At 40.3% G+C, this 17,524-nt stretch overlaps 1 protein-coding gene across 5 annotated transcripts in view; it reads left to right on the forward strand.

Moving 5' to 3' along the window:
- The window catches only part of GRIA3 (glutamate ionotropic receptor AMPA type subunit 3), a 383,198-nt gene that overhangs the window by 280,904 nt on the left and 84,770 nt on the right, over positions 1-17,524 (forward strand). For all 5 annotated transcript variants that reach the window (XR_013959772.1, XR_013959773.1, XM_080652807.1 and 2 more), the window contains exons 8-10: positions 3,204-3,308; positions 5,572-5,679; positions 6,815-7,021. Coding sequence is in view for 3 of the 5 variants with exons in the window: in XM_080652807.1 (XP_080508933.1) it covers positions 3,204-3,308; positions 5,572-5,679; positions 6,815-7,021 (420 nt within the window). In the remaining 2 variants the exon portion in view is untranslated. The remainder of the gene's footprint in view (positions 1-3,203; positions 3,309-5,571; positions 5,680-6,814; positions 7,022-17,524) is intronic.

A 17,524-nucleotide genomic window follows, 5' to 3' on the forward strand; every position in this document is an offset into this window, starting at 1 on the left:
TCCAGAGGCTGGAAAGTATCAACCTTTTTCAATAGTGGATGATCCCTCGTGATAAATGCTCAGTAAAACTCCACCATTCAGAGGAACTTCAAGGGAGAATTATCTGAAGTACTAAAAGGTTTTATTGTATTAAAAGAAATCTCATTTTACTTGAGTTAATTAAAAGTAAGAATGTGTGATGTAAAAGCATCCCTCATTGTGACCAGTGCATAGTTGTTGCTCAATAAATCAGTTACTTTCTTTACAGAAATCTGGTAAAAGCATTGCCTGATAGAGGTTCCTCTGGGGCCTGTTTTAGTGAATAAATAAGCACACTATTCATTCAGTAAACATTTATTGAGAACTAACAACCATGTATCAGGCTCCAAGTTAGTATGCAAACATGAAATAAGATGAGGGGAGCTCACATATAAATAGTTAATGTGTAAACAAATGCTTTTAAAGAACTTAAAGCCACTTGCAAATTGGGTAATCATTCTCCTCACAATTGACATAGTAAAAAGATCTGCCTCAGCCCAGTATACTGAAATATGTCACAATGTTAAGTCATTGAGATTTGTCCACTTGTTCAGTAAACATTTACTGAGCACCTGCTCTATCCCATTTGAGCTAAGAACACAGAAAAAGAATGTCTCTCATCTTGAGATGCTCCCAACATAGTAGGGGAGATGGAAATACATAGATGATTAAAATGCTATTTTAAGTTCTACAGAGGTTGCAGTGGGAACCCAGAAGAGAAATTCCTAATATAGACTGAGATGGGGGTGGGTAGAATTAAAGAAAAGACCCCAGATAAAATGATGGGAAACTCACTTACATTCACATCCTTAAAAATAGACTTCTCTCTGAGTGGAAGTCCATTTCTACTTCTGCTCATCAAAAGTTCTAATCATGGGGTATGAAATCTATTGGACATATCTAGACTGTTGTCCAATTTGTATATCATGTTTAAATAGGCTGGGTCTTTAGAAATATACAATTTTCAATGAGACTTGAAAAGTTTGCTATTTTCAGTAATGAAGAATTTTCTTAATAAGTTCCTATGCCAGTGTCTCTGTCCTGCCTAAATCCTCTCCTGGAATTCAATGTTCAAAATAGACTGTAAAGAACCATTCATGCATCACAGAATGCACCAGATTCATTCTACTACATAAGCAATTTCTATCTCAACAAAGGCCCTTTTCTTTAACTTGAAGTGTGACATCACCCTCTCTGCAAGCTTAAGCTGACAATAGTGCTTAGGTTTGTTGGGTCAGTAGGACAATCATCATGTCTTCAGGAAGTCACTTTGGAGCATTTCTCCTTCAATAGGAATTCCAGTTTCCTATTGGTGGTGAACAAGTCCCCTTCACTTTAAAACTATGCTCCCTAATATTTTCCATCAATTTTCCCTTCTGCAGCACAAGCCCATTACTACTTCTGACTTGCTTAACAGCATGTCACTTAAGACAAATAAGTGATGAAAAAAGTATTGCAGTCCTGGTTCGTGTGGCTCAGTGGTAGAGCATCAACCCAAGCACTGAAGAGTTTCTGGGTTCGATTCCCAGTCAAGGGCTTGTAACTGGGTTGCAGGTTCATTCCCCGCCCCAGTCAAGGTGCACGCAGGAAGCAACCAATCAATGTGTCTCTTTCACATCAATGTTTCTCTCTCTCTCTCTCTCTCTCTCTCTCTCTCTCTCTCTCTCTCTCTCTCTCCCCCCCCCTCTCTCTCTCCCCCCCCCTCTCTCTCTCCCCCTTCCACTTTCTCTAAAAATCAACAGAAAAATATCCTCAGGTGAGAATTAACAAAAAATAAAGAAAAGAAAAAGTATTCCATTATTTCTTCCTAGGAAAATGAGACATATCCTTTTTCCTTAAAGAAAATTCCTCAACCCTTACTCACCAAATGAGCAATTCAAGGGTATAACAATATTGACTTATATCTATAGAGGGTCTTCATGTAGTATCGCTAAACTGTAAAGTAAGGAAATCGCTCCACCCGTAGAGATGGCCTCTTATTAGTGCAGTGGTCGGCAAACTGCAGTTCGCGAGCCACATGCGGCTCGCGAGCCGCGGTTTGCTGCTCTGTTGACTAATGAGTTTGCCAACCACTAGGATAGGGGCTTAATCACAAGGAACAACAACAGCCTGTAATTATTGAAATCGAGAGTCTAGGTCAGTGGTGGGCAAACTCATTAGTCAACAGAGCGGCAAACCGCGGCTTGCGAGCCGCATGTGGCTCATGAGCTGCAGTTTGCCGACCACTGAATTAGTGCATAATACTGGGCCCAGATCTAGGAAAAATTGTGGCACAGGTGAATCTGCATTTGGCATCCCAAATAGGTTTCCAGGCTGTTCCAGTATCTCTAGCTTTCTTATCTAGTATTCCATAGTCCTGATTCCTTAGACTTAACCAATCTCATCAGTGTAAAGATTATCCCTCTATGGCCTAGCTCTGTCCTACCTGTCTATAGCTGGGCATAAATTAAATAAGAGGAAAAACTGACCCTGTTACCATGGCAGCTGGTAAATATGTAACCCTCTCAAGAAATGGAACTAAGTTCACTTTGATTAATAATAATTATCAATATACCTGGCATGTATTGCAATGCTTACTATATGTCAGCCACTGTTCTAAACATTACATATGTATAACTCATTTGATCCTCCTCAACTCAAAAAGATAGGTACTTCTAGGATTTTACAGACTAGGACATTGAAATAAAAATGTATTAAGGAACATACCCAAGGTCATACAGTTAGTAAGTGATGAAGCTAGGATATGAATTCAGGAGCTCCAGAGCCCTGTTATGAAACCAGTTTATGTTCAGATATTGGGAATACTAAGATAAGCCATAGCTCCAAAGGAACTTATAGTTTAGAAAAATGCATTACCCTTGTTAGGACTACTCTTCAGGCTACTCCTTTAAGAAGAGACAAATGGAAATTTCAGGTCCCTGAAAAAGTAGTGATAGGGCCCTCACTGTATCATCTAGGTAACTGCCTATCACACCTACTCAAAGTTTCATAATTACAAGGTATATCTAGAAAATACTGGGGAGAAAATGAAGATCTGTCTAGACATGATCTGGTGGATAAATAGCTCAATGATTCAATATAAAAGTTCTCCAAGACTCCAAGATCTATCAGCAGACCTCATCCCAGGGACCTAGAAGGCAATAATGTGGTGCTCTTTTGAAGTTTTATATTTTCCTTTCTACCAGGTGCAAGTACAGGGAATGACTGGAAACATCCAATTTGACACTTATGGACGTAGAACAAATTATACTATCGATGTGTATGAAATGAAAGTCACTGGCTCTCGAAAAGTAAGTAACCAAAACCCATATGCAAAGAAAAAGTCTTTTTGAAGAGTGACAGCACCCAGATGCAAGAAAACAGGTCTCAGAAAACATACAAAAAGCAAATTCCCACATATCCTTTCTGCCTTTCTATTCAGTGAAGAGTGTAGCTATGATAGAGTTGTCTTGTAAACAGTGTTCCATCTACACAGTTTAAAAGGAGCATTTCCCTCTGAGTCTGGTTCTGTTAGACTCAAGTGTTATTAACAGCTTTCTACAATAAAGGAAAGGAGTCACATATTTTACAGCATGTTTTTAGTTAAACAGAGGCTGCCAAGGTACATACAGTTTTAGCAAAAGAACTGGAAAGTAGTTATCACTTTGCTTTGTCAACTTACCCACCAAAAGGACTTGAACAAAGAATCTTTTTCTAGAGCTAAATATTATAATGACAACTTTGCTTCTATCACACTAATAGTTGAGTTGGGTATTAAGCGGAGATTTAGTAACCATCTGATAAAACCTCATAACATAAAATATCTTGTGTCATTTCTACAGTATACTCACTGGTTTCCTACCCCCATATCCCAGCTTTCCTACAGTTCAAAGCAAAGTATTTTTCTGCTATATGAGTTTAAAGAAGAAAAGGCTTATCATCCTACATGGGCTAAATTATTTTACAAAATTCCAGTAATGGTGATATGGGCATAGGAACCCCCAGGATGAAGGAACAGCACTCTATGTGTGTGTGTTGGTGTTGGGGTCCTGGTGAGGGTGAAAGACAGAGGAAGACAGGACAACATCTGTTACCAGTGGGAGAGTTCTTTGTCCCCACCAGTTGCTTGTGGGGGTGGATTTTTTTGCCATATCCTGAGAAAAAGAATTTTCTGAGACTCACACGGGAGGATGTGGTATTATAGAAAGCTTTATTTCTATGGAATTAAACCCTTGAGTTTCAAATACACCATTTCCCATTGTCCCACCAAGGAAGAAGTATAGCTGGGGCTTTAGCAGAGTTAGAATCAGAGCCAGTGTCCAAAGTTTCCTTTCCGTATTGGAGCAGTGTCCAGTTCAGCATCAGGCTAGTTTAGCTTGTGTTTCTCACTGCAGTCCATTAGCCTGCTGTGTGTGGGGTCCACATGGCCCTGGGTCATACCAGCAAGTGCAAGAGAGCCAAGTGTTTAGGGGACAATGTATCCCCAGATTTTCATGGGCTTGAAGTGCCCTGCCCACTCTGGTTAATGATTTCTGTCTCCTATGGTATCTTTCTTATGGCACCCCAACTTCACTGTGCATGTGCCCATCTTCCCCTTTGTCCAGTCCCTTCCCCCAGTAAGCCTCAAGGAATGGGTTGGTGGTTCCCAGGAGAGTGTGAAATTGCAGTTTCCTGGTGAAGCTGCCCACATGTCCCTTTTGCTCCTTTCCTATCCTATCTAATAAAGAAGGAATATGCAAATTGACTGTCACACCATCACAAAGATGGTGGTGCCCATAGCCACAAGATGGCGGCGCCCAGTCCCCTCAGCCCCGCCGGAGTTCCCCAGTCCTTTCAACCCAGCCGAGGCGGGGGGTCGGCACACGCATGGTGCAGCCAGACCCACCCTCAGCCCCCCAGCCGCCCAGGGCCGGCCTAAGGCACAGGCAAGCCTCTGATGTCGGCTGCCCATCCGACTCCTTAGGTGCAGGCAAGCTCAGATGTCAGCTGCCCAGCAGCCTAGGGCCAGCCCGAGGCGTAGGCAAGCCTCGGATGGTGGCTGCCCGGCTGCCTAGGGCTGGCCTGAGGTGCAGGCAAGCCTCGGATATCGGCTGCACAGCTGATGCCCGAGGTGCAGGCAAGCTTCGGATGGTGGCTGTCCAGCTGACGCCTGAGGCGCAGGCAAGCTTCGGATGGTGGCTGTCCAGCTGTTGCCCGAGGCGCAGGCAAGCCTCGGGTGGCGGATTACCAGCGACCCAGGGCCGCCCGAGGCTCAGGTAACCAGGGCCAGCCGAGGCTTGTGCTGCCGGCAGTGGCAGCAACAGAGGTGTGATGGGGGCATCGCCTTCCCCTGATCACCAGGTTGCCTCCCACTCCTGAGGGGTCCCGGACTGTGATAGGAGGCAGGCTGGGCTGAGGGACCCCCCCCACTCCAGTGCATGAATTTTCATGCATCAGGCTTCTAGTTATTAATAACTAGCTAATCACAATGGTATCAAAGCAACTAAATTTTTTTTCACTCCACAATAGCACTTCAATTTCAAGTGCTTTTTCAGTGAAAAGTGGGCAACCAGGTCAAATGTCTGTTCTTTCTAGGCTGGCTACTGGAATGAGTATGAAAAGTTTGTGCCTTTCTCAGATCAGCAAATCAGTAATGACAGTGCATCCTCAGAGAACCGGACCATAGTGGTGACTACCATTCTGGTAAGTATGGACAGATGGTAGGTGAGCTTTCTATGCATCAAGACTTCTGCTTTCTGAAAAGCATTTTTCAGCCGGTAGGAAAGACCTCAAGTTCAAGCAGTGAAAAATTCCAACGGGTCATCTTAGGAATCTTTCAAAGTATCCTGACATTATTATGAACTGAATGTCATGTTTAAAATTAAAATAATGGGAATTTAAGATATTATTCTTTTCTTTACCCCCTCCTTCCACTATAGGTCCAATGCTTCATCTGGACTTGAAATCTAATTCTTCATTGTGGGGGAAACAGCATTGTGTGGAGGAAACTAGATTATGGTTCTTATATTAGGTCCAGTCTACTACTGGTAAACTAGTAAACTTGTGCTTAACTGTATGTCACAACTTCTCTGATCCTCAGGTTGTGCTTTTTTAAATTTATTGAATGAATACAGTAATAATCTCCTACCTCTGTCATAAGACCATTTCAAGGCAATATTCACCATGTAAAGCTTTTCTGAATAATTCAAAGTACTATTTAAAGGAGAAATAGTATTCTCATTTAGTTTTAAAATATGTTTCTAAAAGCTTGTATGTTTTCCTGCTGACTAAAGTATGAACCTGAGTTCAAAATGAATATGCCAGTAGGTCTGAAATTGTGATTAATTGAATAGATATTTGCCTGGAGTTAACCTTTCATTTAAACATACGTATCAAATACTTACTTAGTCCTAGGTACTGTACTAGGCTCTGAGGATATAAAAATGAATAAACCACAGACCCTGACCCCTGGGCTGTCTATGGTTCCTACCTGATAGATCCCAAGAAGACAAAGGCAGTTCATCTTCATGTAACAAAGGAAAATACTCTGCCCAGTTTGAGTAAATCAAAGACTTTACAAGTAGAAACTGGTCTCTCTTTCAAACTCCCAAAAATAATTTAAATCTTCCTCTACTTCCTTAAATCATCAGTTATGGACTCCAAGAAATATGTAGCCCAATGAATAGGCTTATTGATGCTCTTCTGCTTATTTAAAGGCTCTTTTTTACACACCAAAGTGCAATAACCATGGTGGGGAGGGGCAGCTTCATGATTACATTTATCTTCTCTTAGAAAAATGTATAGAAGTAATTATTTGATCTTCTTTCTGGTCCCAAAGGAATCACCATATGTAATGTATAAGAAGAACCATGAGCAACTGGAAGGAAATGAGCGATATGAAGGCTATTGTGTAGATTTAGCTTATGAAATAGCCAAACATGTAAGGATCAAATACAAATTATCCATTGTCGCCGATGGAAAATATGGTGCAAGGGATCCGGAGACTAAAATATGGAATGGCATGGTTGGGGAACTTGTCTATGGGGTAAGTTCTTTTCAACTCTATTTTCATTTACTTCTATGCTTTCCAATTAACAAAGATAGAGGATTTAATTCTCAAGTGCAATACTTATCCAATTGTATAGTTTTCATATGGTCTGTAAAAAAATGGTTTTCTACAGTTGAATTCTGTAAAAGGAGCTTATCAATAGTATCCTTTGGGCAACAGGATTATATTACTAAAAGGAAAGTAGAATTGGGAAAATCTATCTGGCAACATTAAGTACAGTCTGCCCTCTATTGAAAATCTGTTCCTTCTGTGTTCCCTGTCTCAGGCAACAGAATCACTACCCACGTAGTTGCCTAAGCAACCTGATCTCTTTTCTCCTTGTTCCTCTCATATCTATTCAATCACTGTATCCTATAAATTCTACTCTTAGATATGTCTCTCAAATCTAGACACACTCTTCATTCCCATCATCATCAACTTAGTTAAGATTCTTACCATTTGTCGTTCATTTAACTCGTTTCCCTGCCTCTGCTCTTTTTTTGTTGTTGTTATCTTTTATTTTTTAAACTTCTTTATTGATTAAGGTATTACATATGTGTCCATATCCCCCCATTATCCCCCAGCCCCCCCCCACTCATGCCTTCACCCCCTGTTGTCTGTATCCATTGGTTAGGCTTATATGCATGCATACAATTCCTTTGGTTGATCTCTCCCCCTTACCCCCACCCTCCCCTACCTTCCCTCTGATCGATGCTTCTCTGTCTCTGGATCTGTTTTTGTTCATCAGTTTATGTTGTTCATTATATTCCATAAATGAGTGAGAGGCTGCCTCTGCTTTTATCCTGGCAAATCAGCTCTCCGCATTATTATAATTTCCCACTTTAAAAATCAGGATAAAATTCAAATTCCTTAGCATGGCAAATAAGACACTTTATAATCTGCCTACCTCTCTAGCTTCATCTTGTACTCTTTCCCATTCACACTCAATGTTCCAGCTACTGAAGTATTTGTTGTTCCCTGAAGGTGCCCAGCTCTCACTTAGAGCATTCCTGGAAGTACGGTATCTTTGTCTGTCTTAGCCAGCTAACATCATCTACCAGTCCTCCAGAACTTATAGGTATCAACTCTTTAAGGAAGCTTTCCGTAATCCCATTTACCCACCCACAGTCTGGTTAGGTGCCCCTGCTTTTTTCTTCCTTAGAGTACTTTTTGAACTTGTATTATAATGATCTATTTATTTACAAGTTCAGCTGCCCCACCTACATGAGCCTGGCACATAATGTAAGTTCAACAAATACTTGTTGAATAAATTAATGAATGAACAGAATGGTTCTGCCAAGGGCTTGCCCATGGGCCAACTACAAAAGAATTATACTGATAATTAGGGCTTTTAAAAAGGGTACAGCAGTGTCTTTAGAGCTCCTCTGTGGCTTTGCTTAAAAAGATTTTGGCCTCTGATTAAGAATATTAGATCTTGGGCTGCCTAGTGTAGCATGTGGAGAAAAGTAGAACTGGTCATAACAGCCCACTGGATGAACCAGTAACTGGAGAACTAACCCAAGTGCAGGTGGTGGCAGAAAAGGTTTAATTTAACAAGAAAGGATTATTTGCAATGACCAGTCTCTGTCTAGATAATCGGTTAGGGCAGTGGTCGGCAAACTCATTAGTCAACAGAGTGGCAAACCACGGCTCGCGAGCCGCATGTGGCTCACGAGCCGCAGTTTGCCAACCACTGGGTTAGGGGAACACAGAGGAGTCTAGGGGGTGAATATACTGAGAAATAGCTGTCAAGAGAAAACGTCGCCTGGCTGGCGTGGCTCAGTGTTTGAGCGTTGACCTATGAACCAGGAGGTCATGGTTCAATTCCCGGTCAGGGCACACACCTGGGTTGTGGGCTTGATCCCTAGTGTGGAGCATGCAGGAGGCAGCCAATAAATGATTGTCATCATTTATGTTTCTCTCCCTCTTCCTTCCTCTCTGTAATCAATAAAAATATATATTTTTAAAAGAAGCAAACATCCAGGTTACCTATTGGACTGAAAGTTCAGGATAAGGACTGTAATGCTTGAATATGGAAATCAGCAAGAATATGGTGTAGCTATTCAATCATAATATAGAGCTTGGGTCATTAATAAGTTTTTGGAACAGGTCCTCTGGAACAAAAACAAAGGCAGAAGCTAATTTCTAAAAATAAGGGCACAGAAAGGGAATTAAGTCTTAAAATGAGACTGGACCTCAAGTATAAAAATTAGGGCACTATCCTCCAGTCAGACAAGCAGCAAAGCAGTTTGAACCTTAGCCCCCAGCTATGGAGCTGGAGCCAATTATCTCCTGTCTTGGGTCAAGCTTAGTCCTGGGAACTGGGGCAGGGCTGAGTTGTAGATGAGATTCAAGTGAACCCAGTTATAGAAAAGAGAAGAACTTCTAATGTCAGAGAGAGGGAGTTGAACAAGGGACATAATACCTGTCATACTTTCCAAGGACCCTGAGAAGCTCTGAATGGTCTCGACATTAAGAACAAGCTTTAAGGTCTTATTTTACAAGTTGGTGATCAAGTCTTCTCTTCCCTGTCCCTCTTTTTCCAAACACTCAGGGTCCAAAAGGTCCTGTATTGCTCACAGCTCTTCAGTGCTCTTACTCACTTTTTGCTCTAACAAATAAATGCCTGGAATGCAGTAATCCCCAGCCAGTATTCATTAAATTGAGTTCATGGTACTCAGCTTGTAGTGACCCAATGATTTGAACCCAGGTCTCTGATTATGAAGTTGTTCTTCAACCATTGCCCTATACTGCCAAAGTGTTGTTTCAGACCCATCCTATCCTAAAAGATAGTTGATATTTACTGCAAAAGCCTTTGGTGCCTTAGCCATTCTGAGAAGAGTGTTTGGCCACAGAAACATGGCAAGGAATTTAGAGTGTCAGTTTCTGCTGGGCCAGAGTAGAACTGACATGAACTCTCCCAGCCCATCATGATTCAATAGCCAGAGCTCTCCAGTGTCTCAAAAGAAAACCTGCCACACTCTGTAAATAGCTCAGTGCCCTCCTGGCATTGAGCAGGACATTAGACATAATGATGTATATCAAGGCAGATTTCCTGACACTGTTCAGACAAAGACCAGCTTTTCTCACTGGATTTTGATCTCTCTTCTGGCATGTCTTCTGTACTGAACTCACTTAATCTCCACATTTCTCTTTCCAATTTGTGTATGTGTGAGGGAGCTTGAGAATTAGAGAGTTCCTTATTTGTTTAGTAATCCATCTCTCTACTGCTGAATAGGTTAAAATCCCCCTGGAGAAATCTTCCCATCTTTTCCTTCCAATTCTTTTTACTGAAGACAAAAGCAATATAGCTAAGGAAGGTGCTTATAGAAATGATCTCTTCTCTCCCATGACCTAGAACAAGTTTCTGATGCTTTCTGGGATTATAACACAAGGTTATTCCAGGGAACTGACAGCAAACAAATCCATTTGAGTGGAGTGCCAAATTTTACTTTCCTCTAAAGCCTGTGGCTATAAAAAAAAAAATGGATGTTTTGTCATGTTTAGAGTGAGAGCTCTCTGTTAGAGAAGATGATGATCTCACAAGCTAAATGTGTCTTCATCTTCATTTACAAGTTTTAATCTTTAAGCATGAAGGAGTATTCAACTTCTCTATCACTGGGAGAAATGGAGAAAAGTTAAAACACAGGCATTTGTTTCTGGCAGACCTGTCTCCTTTTGTGGCTTGCAAGCCACTTAAGAAAAAGAAGGGCAGAAAATCCCCAGTGACTTCCCTAAGTGCTTAATAAGCAAAAGGACAAAGAACATGGAACTATTTCTTGCAATGAACATGAAAACTTCACAGATAGGCACTGCTTTATCTTAGGGTATTTTCTCTTATACTTTAAGTATGTAAAACAGATCAGATTTTTTTAAATGAAGAAAGATGGAAGAAAAAAGCATTGCAAGAGATTTCTGCCATAAGTCTCAAGAAAGAGTCAAAATGAATTAAGTTTAGTAAAGAAGAAATAATCCAATCAGCCTCTTTACCTATAATTTCTAAATGGTCTTTTTTTTTTCCTTTAAAGAAAATCAAGTCAAGATTGATATTGGGGCACCTTGTATCACTAAAAAGTCTATTTTTGAAACAAATGTCAGTAGGACACAATGTGCCCCATTGTGTAAGCTCTTCAGAACATTATGGACTTGAAACTGTCCACCTGCTTTTAACAGTTTTGATTTTGAGCTGAATGTCTATAACATTGCCACATGGTAATTGTCTCCAGCTCAAATGACTTACAGAACCACAAGTTTTTATGGCTCCCAAATAGCATGTGTTTTGAAAGTATGTTTGAAAATATTTTGTTGCTAGCATTGGTCTTAGGCATCCTTTAGCCTACCTTTTCATTCACTTTACAGATAAGTATGAGGACTAGCTAGGACTGGACATTAGAACTTCCTGTTGAGTAAACCAGGAAACTATGGCCTGATGTAGGAGAGGAATAACAGGAAAAGTGTCAGGGATTGTGATAAGGTAAAAAAAACACACACACCTTGGCAAAACCTGGACTATATAATTCAGGTTTCATGACTCCTGGTCCAGTTTACTAAGCTTGTAAAACTATGGGAAGATTGGTATTATATCAGATATAGCATCTCCACCTGCCTTCAAGGGGTTTACAATCTAGTTGTATTATAAGATTTTTCCATCCAAGATCCCCATGCTACTTATCTGTGGTCTCCAGGACAATATACATCTTTAGTTATCACTGAAATATTTGAAAACCCAATGAAGACAGCTGGGAGTTTTCTGCCCTTTGAGAATAAATATCATCTAACACAAAAAGAGAGTTGGGAAAAGGGCTGGAATAAAATTGAGGTCTAATTTACAAAAGGACACCTCCCAGTGGGCAGCTGCCATGTTCCTTATGTTTCTAGAACTTAGAATTAAGGATAAAGGCAGCGGGTAGAGGGGCAACTTGTTGCCTTGATAAAAGCCACACAAACTACTGTCCAGATTGGTACCTCTGGCTTAGAATATAGTAGAGCACTTGGGGATGAAAATGGGATTGGGAACAGTTGATTCCAGGTCACATCTCTTGGGCAGCCTCAGACTCTTTCACACTCCCAGGACAAATGGCAATTTTATAGATATTATTCACACTGACATTTCTCTACCTAGAAGAAATTATCTCTTAAGTTGTCACTATCCTAAGATAGATTCATTTTCCATTAAGAAAGACAGAAAGTCGATCTGTCCTTCCAGCTAAAAGGCAGAGAAGCAAAGGTGCAGTAACAGATGACAAATCTTCTCCTTTATTCTTCAGGTGATTACACTGGGCTTTGGCAGAAGGGCTGATGGTTTGATAAAAGTGCCTCTTTCTTTCAAATGATGCATGTGAACTCCAGGAAGGAGCATTAATGTCACATGGAAGTCTGCCACTCTGAGCAGAGAGAGTGGGGAAATATTTCCAACCAAATTTACTCTCACAAGGCCTTTACTCTGATCCAGGGACACTTCCTAACCAATAGATCCAGACTGGGACATCTGTTCTGAATAAAGAAATGAGGCTATCCCGTTGTGACACTGCTTGTTATTGCACAGATTTAAATAGACCACATTACTTTCTCCAGATCTTAACAATTGCTGACAGTAAAATCCCATATAGTACAGCCAATAAAGCAGTTTACATCCTGTCCCCCAACATGCAGCAATTATATTCCTATTGTCTAGTTTGATTCTGCACCACTCCTTTTCCAACACACTTAAAATTTTCAAAGGAAATATCTGCCAAAGGCCACTAAAACCTCCTGGTTGAAATAGGGATAAGACAGTCATGTCTACTTTTTCTCTCGGATAATGTAATATCTTCTTCTGCATTACACCCCAGTACATTATCTACCTCCTTTCTCCCATCCTCTTTGCTTTCAGAAAGTGCTTTAAAATGGTGGCTGACAAGCTCCTGCTCATGCATAGTCTCGAGGTGGGTTCCAACATTTGTATCAGATAATCAGATGAAACTACTTTTAAGCTATAAAATAAGCCTTCGGGCTCAAAAAGAAAAAGTTAATGACAATAAAACTGCCATTTCTGTCTCAAACCTGTCAGACTCTTAAGTGCATCATCGCCACATGTATGAGTTCGTTGGGTTTCAAGTTTTATAAAATTTACAACTTTGGCAACCCACCTATGAAAGGATTATAAACTCCCTCAAGCTAAATCCCCTCCAATAATGCAGTTCCTTCTGTTTTGCCACTGGTACGTGGAAAAATCAAACCTAATTTGGTGTGTTTACTGAGCCCACACAGCCACTCTTAAGCTGCTTGATCAAAATCCTTAAAGCATTCAAGATGTAAGCAAAAGCATTAGCAAACTCTTACCCTGAGCTTTTTCATTTGCTGGGTTTTGTCCATAACCTGGAATACCCTCATACCTCCTACTTACCCACCTACATTTCTGAAAATTTCCTGCCTACTGCTAGCACAGGCAAAGCCTTGAGGACAAAAGACCACTGGACTGGTTCCACATACCACAAGAAAAGCACTTCACTACTGAGTCAGAAGTTCTCCTACTTCCTAGCCCCATTGATAATTACGCTCTCTCCCAGCCATAACTGACTTTCTTAAGGAGCAGAGACCAGGAAAGGAATTTTGGAATTGCTTTTTTCACTTTTCCCTCAAAGTTGGCCTCCTAAACTTTAACTTGCCTTGACAGTGACCTTCCCCTTCATCTGCATGCTATGGCAGTCCCAGGAGAGTAAAATGGGTATTTTCTGACACTAGTTATCTGCTCTCACCACTTCCTTAATAATTGTGTGGATTTCTCTACAGATATTATGCCAAGCAGATCCTGAGCTCTGAAATAATCAACTATCAGAACTTCCTTTTCATATGAAGGAGGGGATAATGGTGGCAAGAGGGCAAGGGCTTCTCCAAGGCTAGCTATGAGCTGATATGACAGTTCTGCTACTTTTGTCTCACTAAGCATACAAGAGGTGGAAGGGGTTGCCAAGTCCCCTACAGAGCTGGATGTCCTTGAGGCTTGAACAGTAACTTCCTCCCCTTCTATTGGTTTAGCTTTCTTCCACCTGCTTTTTGTTTTTCCTTTGTTTGTTTTTTGTCTGTAATTGTATTTTTATTTTTCAATTACAGTTGACATAAAATATTATATTAGTTTAAAGTGTACAATGTAGTGATTAGACATTTATATAACTTAGGAAATGATCACCCAATAAGTCTAGTACCCAACCAACATATAATAGGTCGTTTTTAAGGTTCAGCATGGAAGTTCAACATTTGGAGCCAGGTCCACATCAGTGAGGCTTAATTGAGCACAGATTTAATGCTGTTTTTTATTGAGGAAGTACCATCCAAAAAAAGAAACTCCACCTTCTTTGAAAAAGCTCCTTAGAAAGAAACAATTCAGAAAAGGTAGAAAAGTTAAGCTGAGGGAAAAAGGCACGTGCTTGAGGGAAGCAGGTTTTTCCTGTTGTCTTGTGTCAAAAGTGCTTCAAACTAGGAATGGCTTCCTTTGGTAATCTGTTCTTCTATTACATATTCCTGGGAACCAGATGAGAAGTCTCACTTTGTCTATCTGGCCACCTCTTGTTAGCATTTAACTGTGCTTATCATCTGGCAGGTGTTTCAGTTACTGAGTTAGTTTTTTTTTTTTTCCTCTTGAAAGGTGTCAAGATTCTCAAACTCCTTTCTTTACCTGTTTAAAAAAGTGTCTAATTCCCCTAAATTCAGTCCAAAGTGATTTTATCACACAAATGTCCCTTATTTCTTCCTTTCAAAACAAATAAATGGCCATTTCTCTTAGAACTATCAATTATTTAGACTTGAAAGATCAAATACTAGTTAAATTAAGTAACTAAATTCAAATGAAATCAAATGGGAAATGAAACTAGCAGGGTATTTTCATATTCTAAGCAGGAGGCAGAAATATGTTGGCAAAGACAGAAGGTGGCTTTCTCTGTGTATTATCTTGGCATGACAAGGCTCTTTCTAGCTGATTCAGACTACCTTTGCCCAAAAACACCACTAGTTTTCTGGCCAATTTCATTCTTCTTAGTAGCTTTTGTTTCTACAACAAGGTCTGGCCCCAGGCAAAGGGTAAAATAGATAAAATTTGTCTTTGGCTCCCCTCCAGTTAGAAATGTAGACCTAGTGATTCAGGAAATAAGCTGCAATGAGGGGAGAGTTGACGCTGTAGATAATAACACTGAGAAGAGTAAGTGAAAGACAAAACCTTAAAGGGGTCTTGCTTATTCCACAAATCTCCATCAATTATCTTCAAAGCCAGACCCTGTGAGTAGAATCTGGGGGTGCAAAGGTACACCTCCTTTGAGAGAGCAGGACTAAGAAGAAAAACCAGAGAATGAACATTCAGAGAGGTAGGAAGAGAACCCACTGTCTTCAGGATCAAAGAGCCACTGGAAGAGTAAATACAGACATACCACTTTTTATTGTGCTTCGCTTTAGTGCACTTCACAGATGTTGTATTTTTTTTACAAATTGAAGGCAAGACCCTCTACCAGCAAAAATATTATTACTCCTTTTACTATGATACTTACTTTAGTAGAGTGGTCTGGAATTGAACCCACGATATCTCCAGAGTATGCCTATATAGTGCAAAAGGCTAGTGGTTGATGTCTGAAGGAAGGTCTTTGAATTTGGTAACCAAGTATATACACTGAGTGGCCAGATTATTATGATTTCTGAACGCATAATAATCTGGCCACTCAGTGTATATCCTATATAATAAAAGGCTAATATGCAAATTGTCCCCTCGACCAGGAGTTCGACCAGCAGGCAGGCCAGCCAACCGCCCATGTCCTCTCCCCCTGGCTAGGCTGGCCGGACCACACCCATGCATGAATTCATGCACCGGGCCTCTAATATATATATATTGAGTGGCCAGATTATTATGCGTTCAGAGATCATAATAATCTGGCCACTCAGTGTAGTTCAACAAGCAATTTCAGTAAATTGGATGGAATGAAAGTTTGATCACAGGTGTATAAGGGCAAAGTGGTTTTAAAATCAAGGGATAGTAAAGGTATATTTTTCAAGAAGATTGGTGGTGATGGGGGTAGATGTATGGTTAAGAGGATAGCAAGATCAAAAGAGGTGGGAGGAATTGTTTTTATTTCATTTTTGTTTATCAGTAAATAGAATTACCTGAATACAATTTTAAGTGAACAGATCAATAGATGGTTTTGCAATTACAGCAAGCATTATAATCACCAAAGGGCCAGCTAAGCCCCACCCCCAGAATTTTAAATTCCAAACATTTGGGGTGGTGCCTAAGAAATGGCATTTCTAACAAATTCCCAGGTAAGTCTGATGCTACTAGTGCAGAGAACCAAACATTTAGAACCACTGGAATAGATCGAGAAGGAAAAATTAGTAAAAGAGAATAAATGGAGCCGAGTTTTAAGAAGAGACAAAATATGGTATGTAAGGAATAAGTAGACTAAATCTTAGGAAAGAGTACATTTTCTATCATATGGGAATGATATAAGGGATGGATGAAGATACAGCAATATATTGAGAAAGAGAAGAAGGACATTGAAGTGGTAAAGCTCATATCAGACGGCTTCCATCTTCTCAGTAAAGAAAGAGGCAAGATTATGCAGGGAGGGTAGGACAGGTAAGGATTAGGGACTGGGGAATAAACATTATTTACAGATTTAGAAGAGAATTACATGATAGATGATGGCATTAATTTTAGAAATGGTGAGTTTGAGATGGTAGTGAGCCATCAAGGTAGATTTGCTCAGCAGGCTGTTGGCTTCAATACATGCTTACTTTCTGAAGCTTCCACTATAGGATATCCTCCATGAGGGTAAGGTTTTTTTGTCTGTTTTGTCTGTCTTATCCCTTGCACCAAGAATAGTGCTTGGCCAAAAAAAAAAAAAAATGAAACTACACCATACACAAAAATAAACTCAAAATGGATAAAGGACTTAAACATAAGAAGGGAAACCATAAAAATACTAGAGGAATCCACAGGCAGAGAAATCTCAGACATATGCCAAAACAATTTCTTCACTGATACTGCTCCTAGGGCAACAGAAACTAAGGAGAAAATAAACAAATGGGACTACATCAAAATAAAAAGCTTTTGCACAGCAAAGGAAACCATCAACAAAACAACAAGAAAGCCCACTGCATGGGAGAACATATTTGCCAATGTTAACTCCAATAAGGGTTTAAACTCCAACATTTACAGGGAACTCATACAACTTAACAAAAGGAAGACAAACGACCCAATCAAAAAATGGGCAACGGACCTATATAGATACTTTTCGAAAGAAGACAGAAGTCCAATAGACATATGAAAACATGTTCAAAGTCACTAATCATCTGAGAGATGCAAATCAAAATGACAATGAGGTACCATCTCACACCTGTCAGAATGGCTATCATCAACAAATCAACTAACGGCAAGTGCTGGGGAGGATGCAGAGAAAAAGGAACCCTCATGCACTGCTGGTGGGAATGCAGACTGGTGCAGCCACTGTGGAGAACAGTATGGAGTTTCCTCAAAAAACT

Source organism: Plecotus auritus, assembly GCF_963455305.1.
Source record: "Plecotus auritus genome assembly, chromosome: X".
Taxonomy (NCBI): domain Eukaryota; kingdom Metazoa; phylum Chordata; class Mammalia; order Chiroptera; family Vespertilionidae; genus Plecotus; species Plecotus auritus.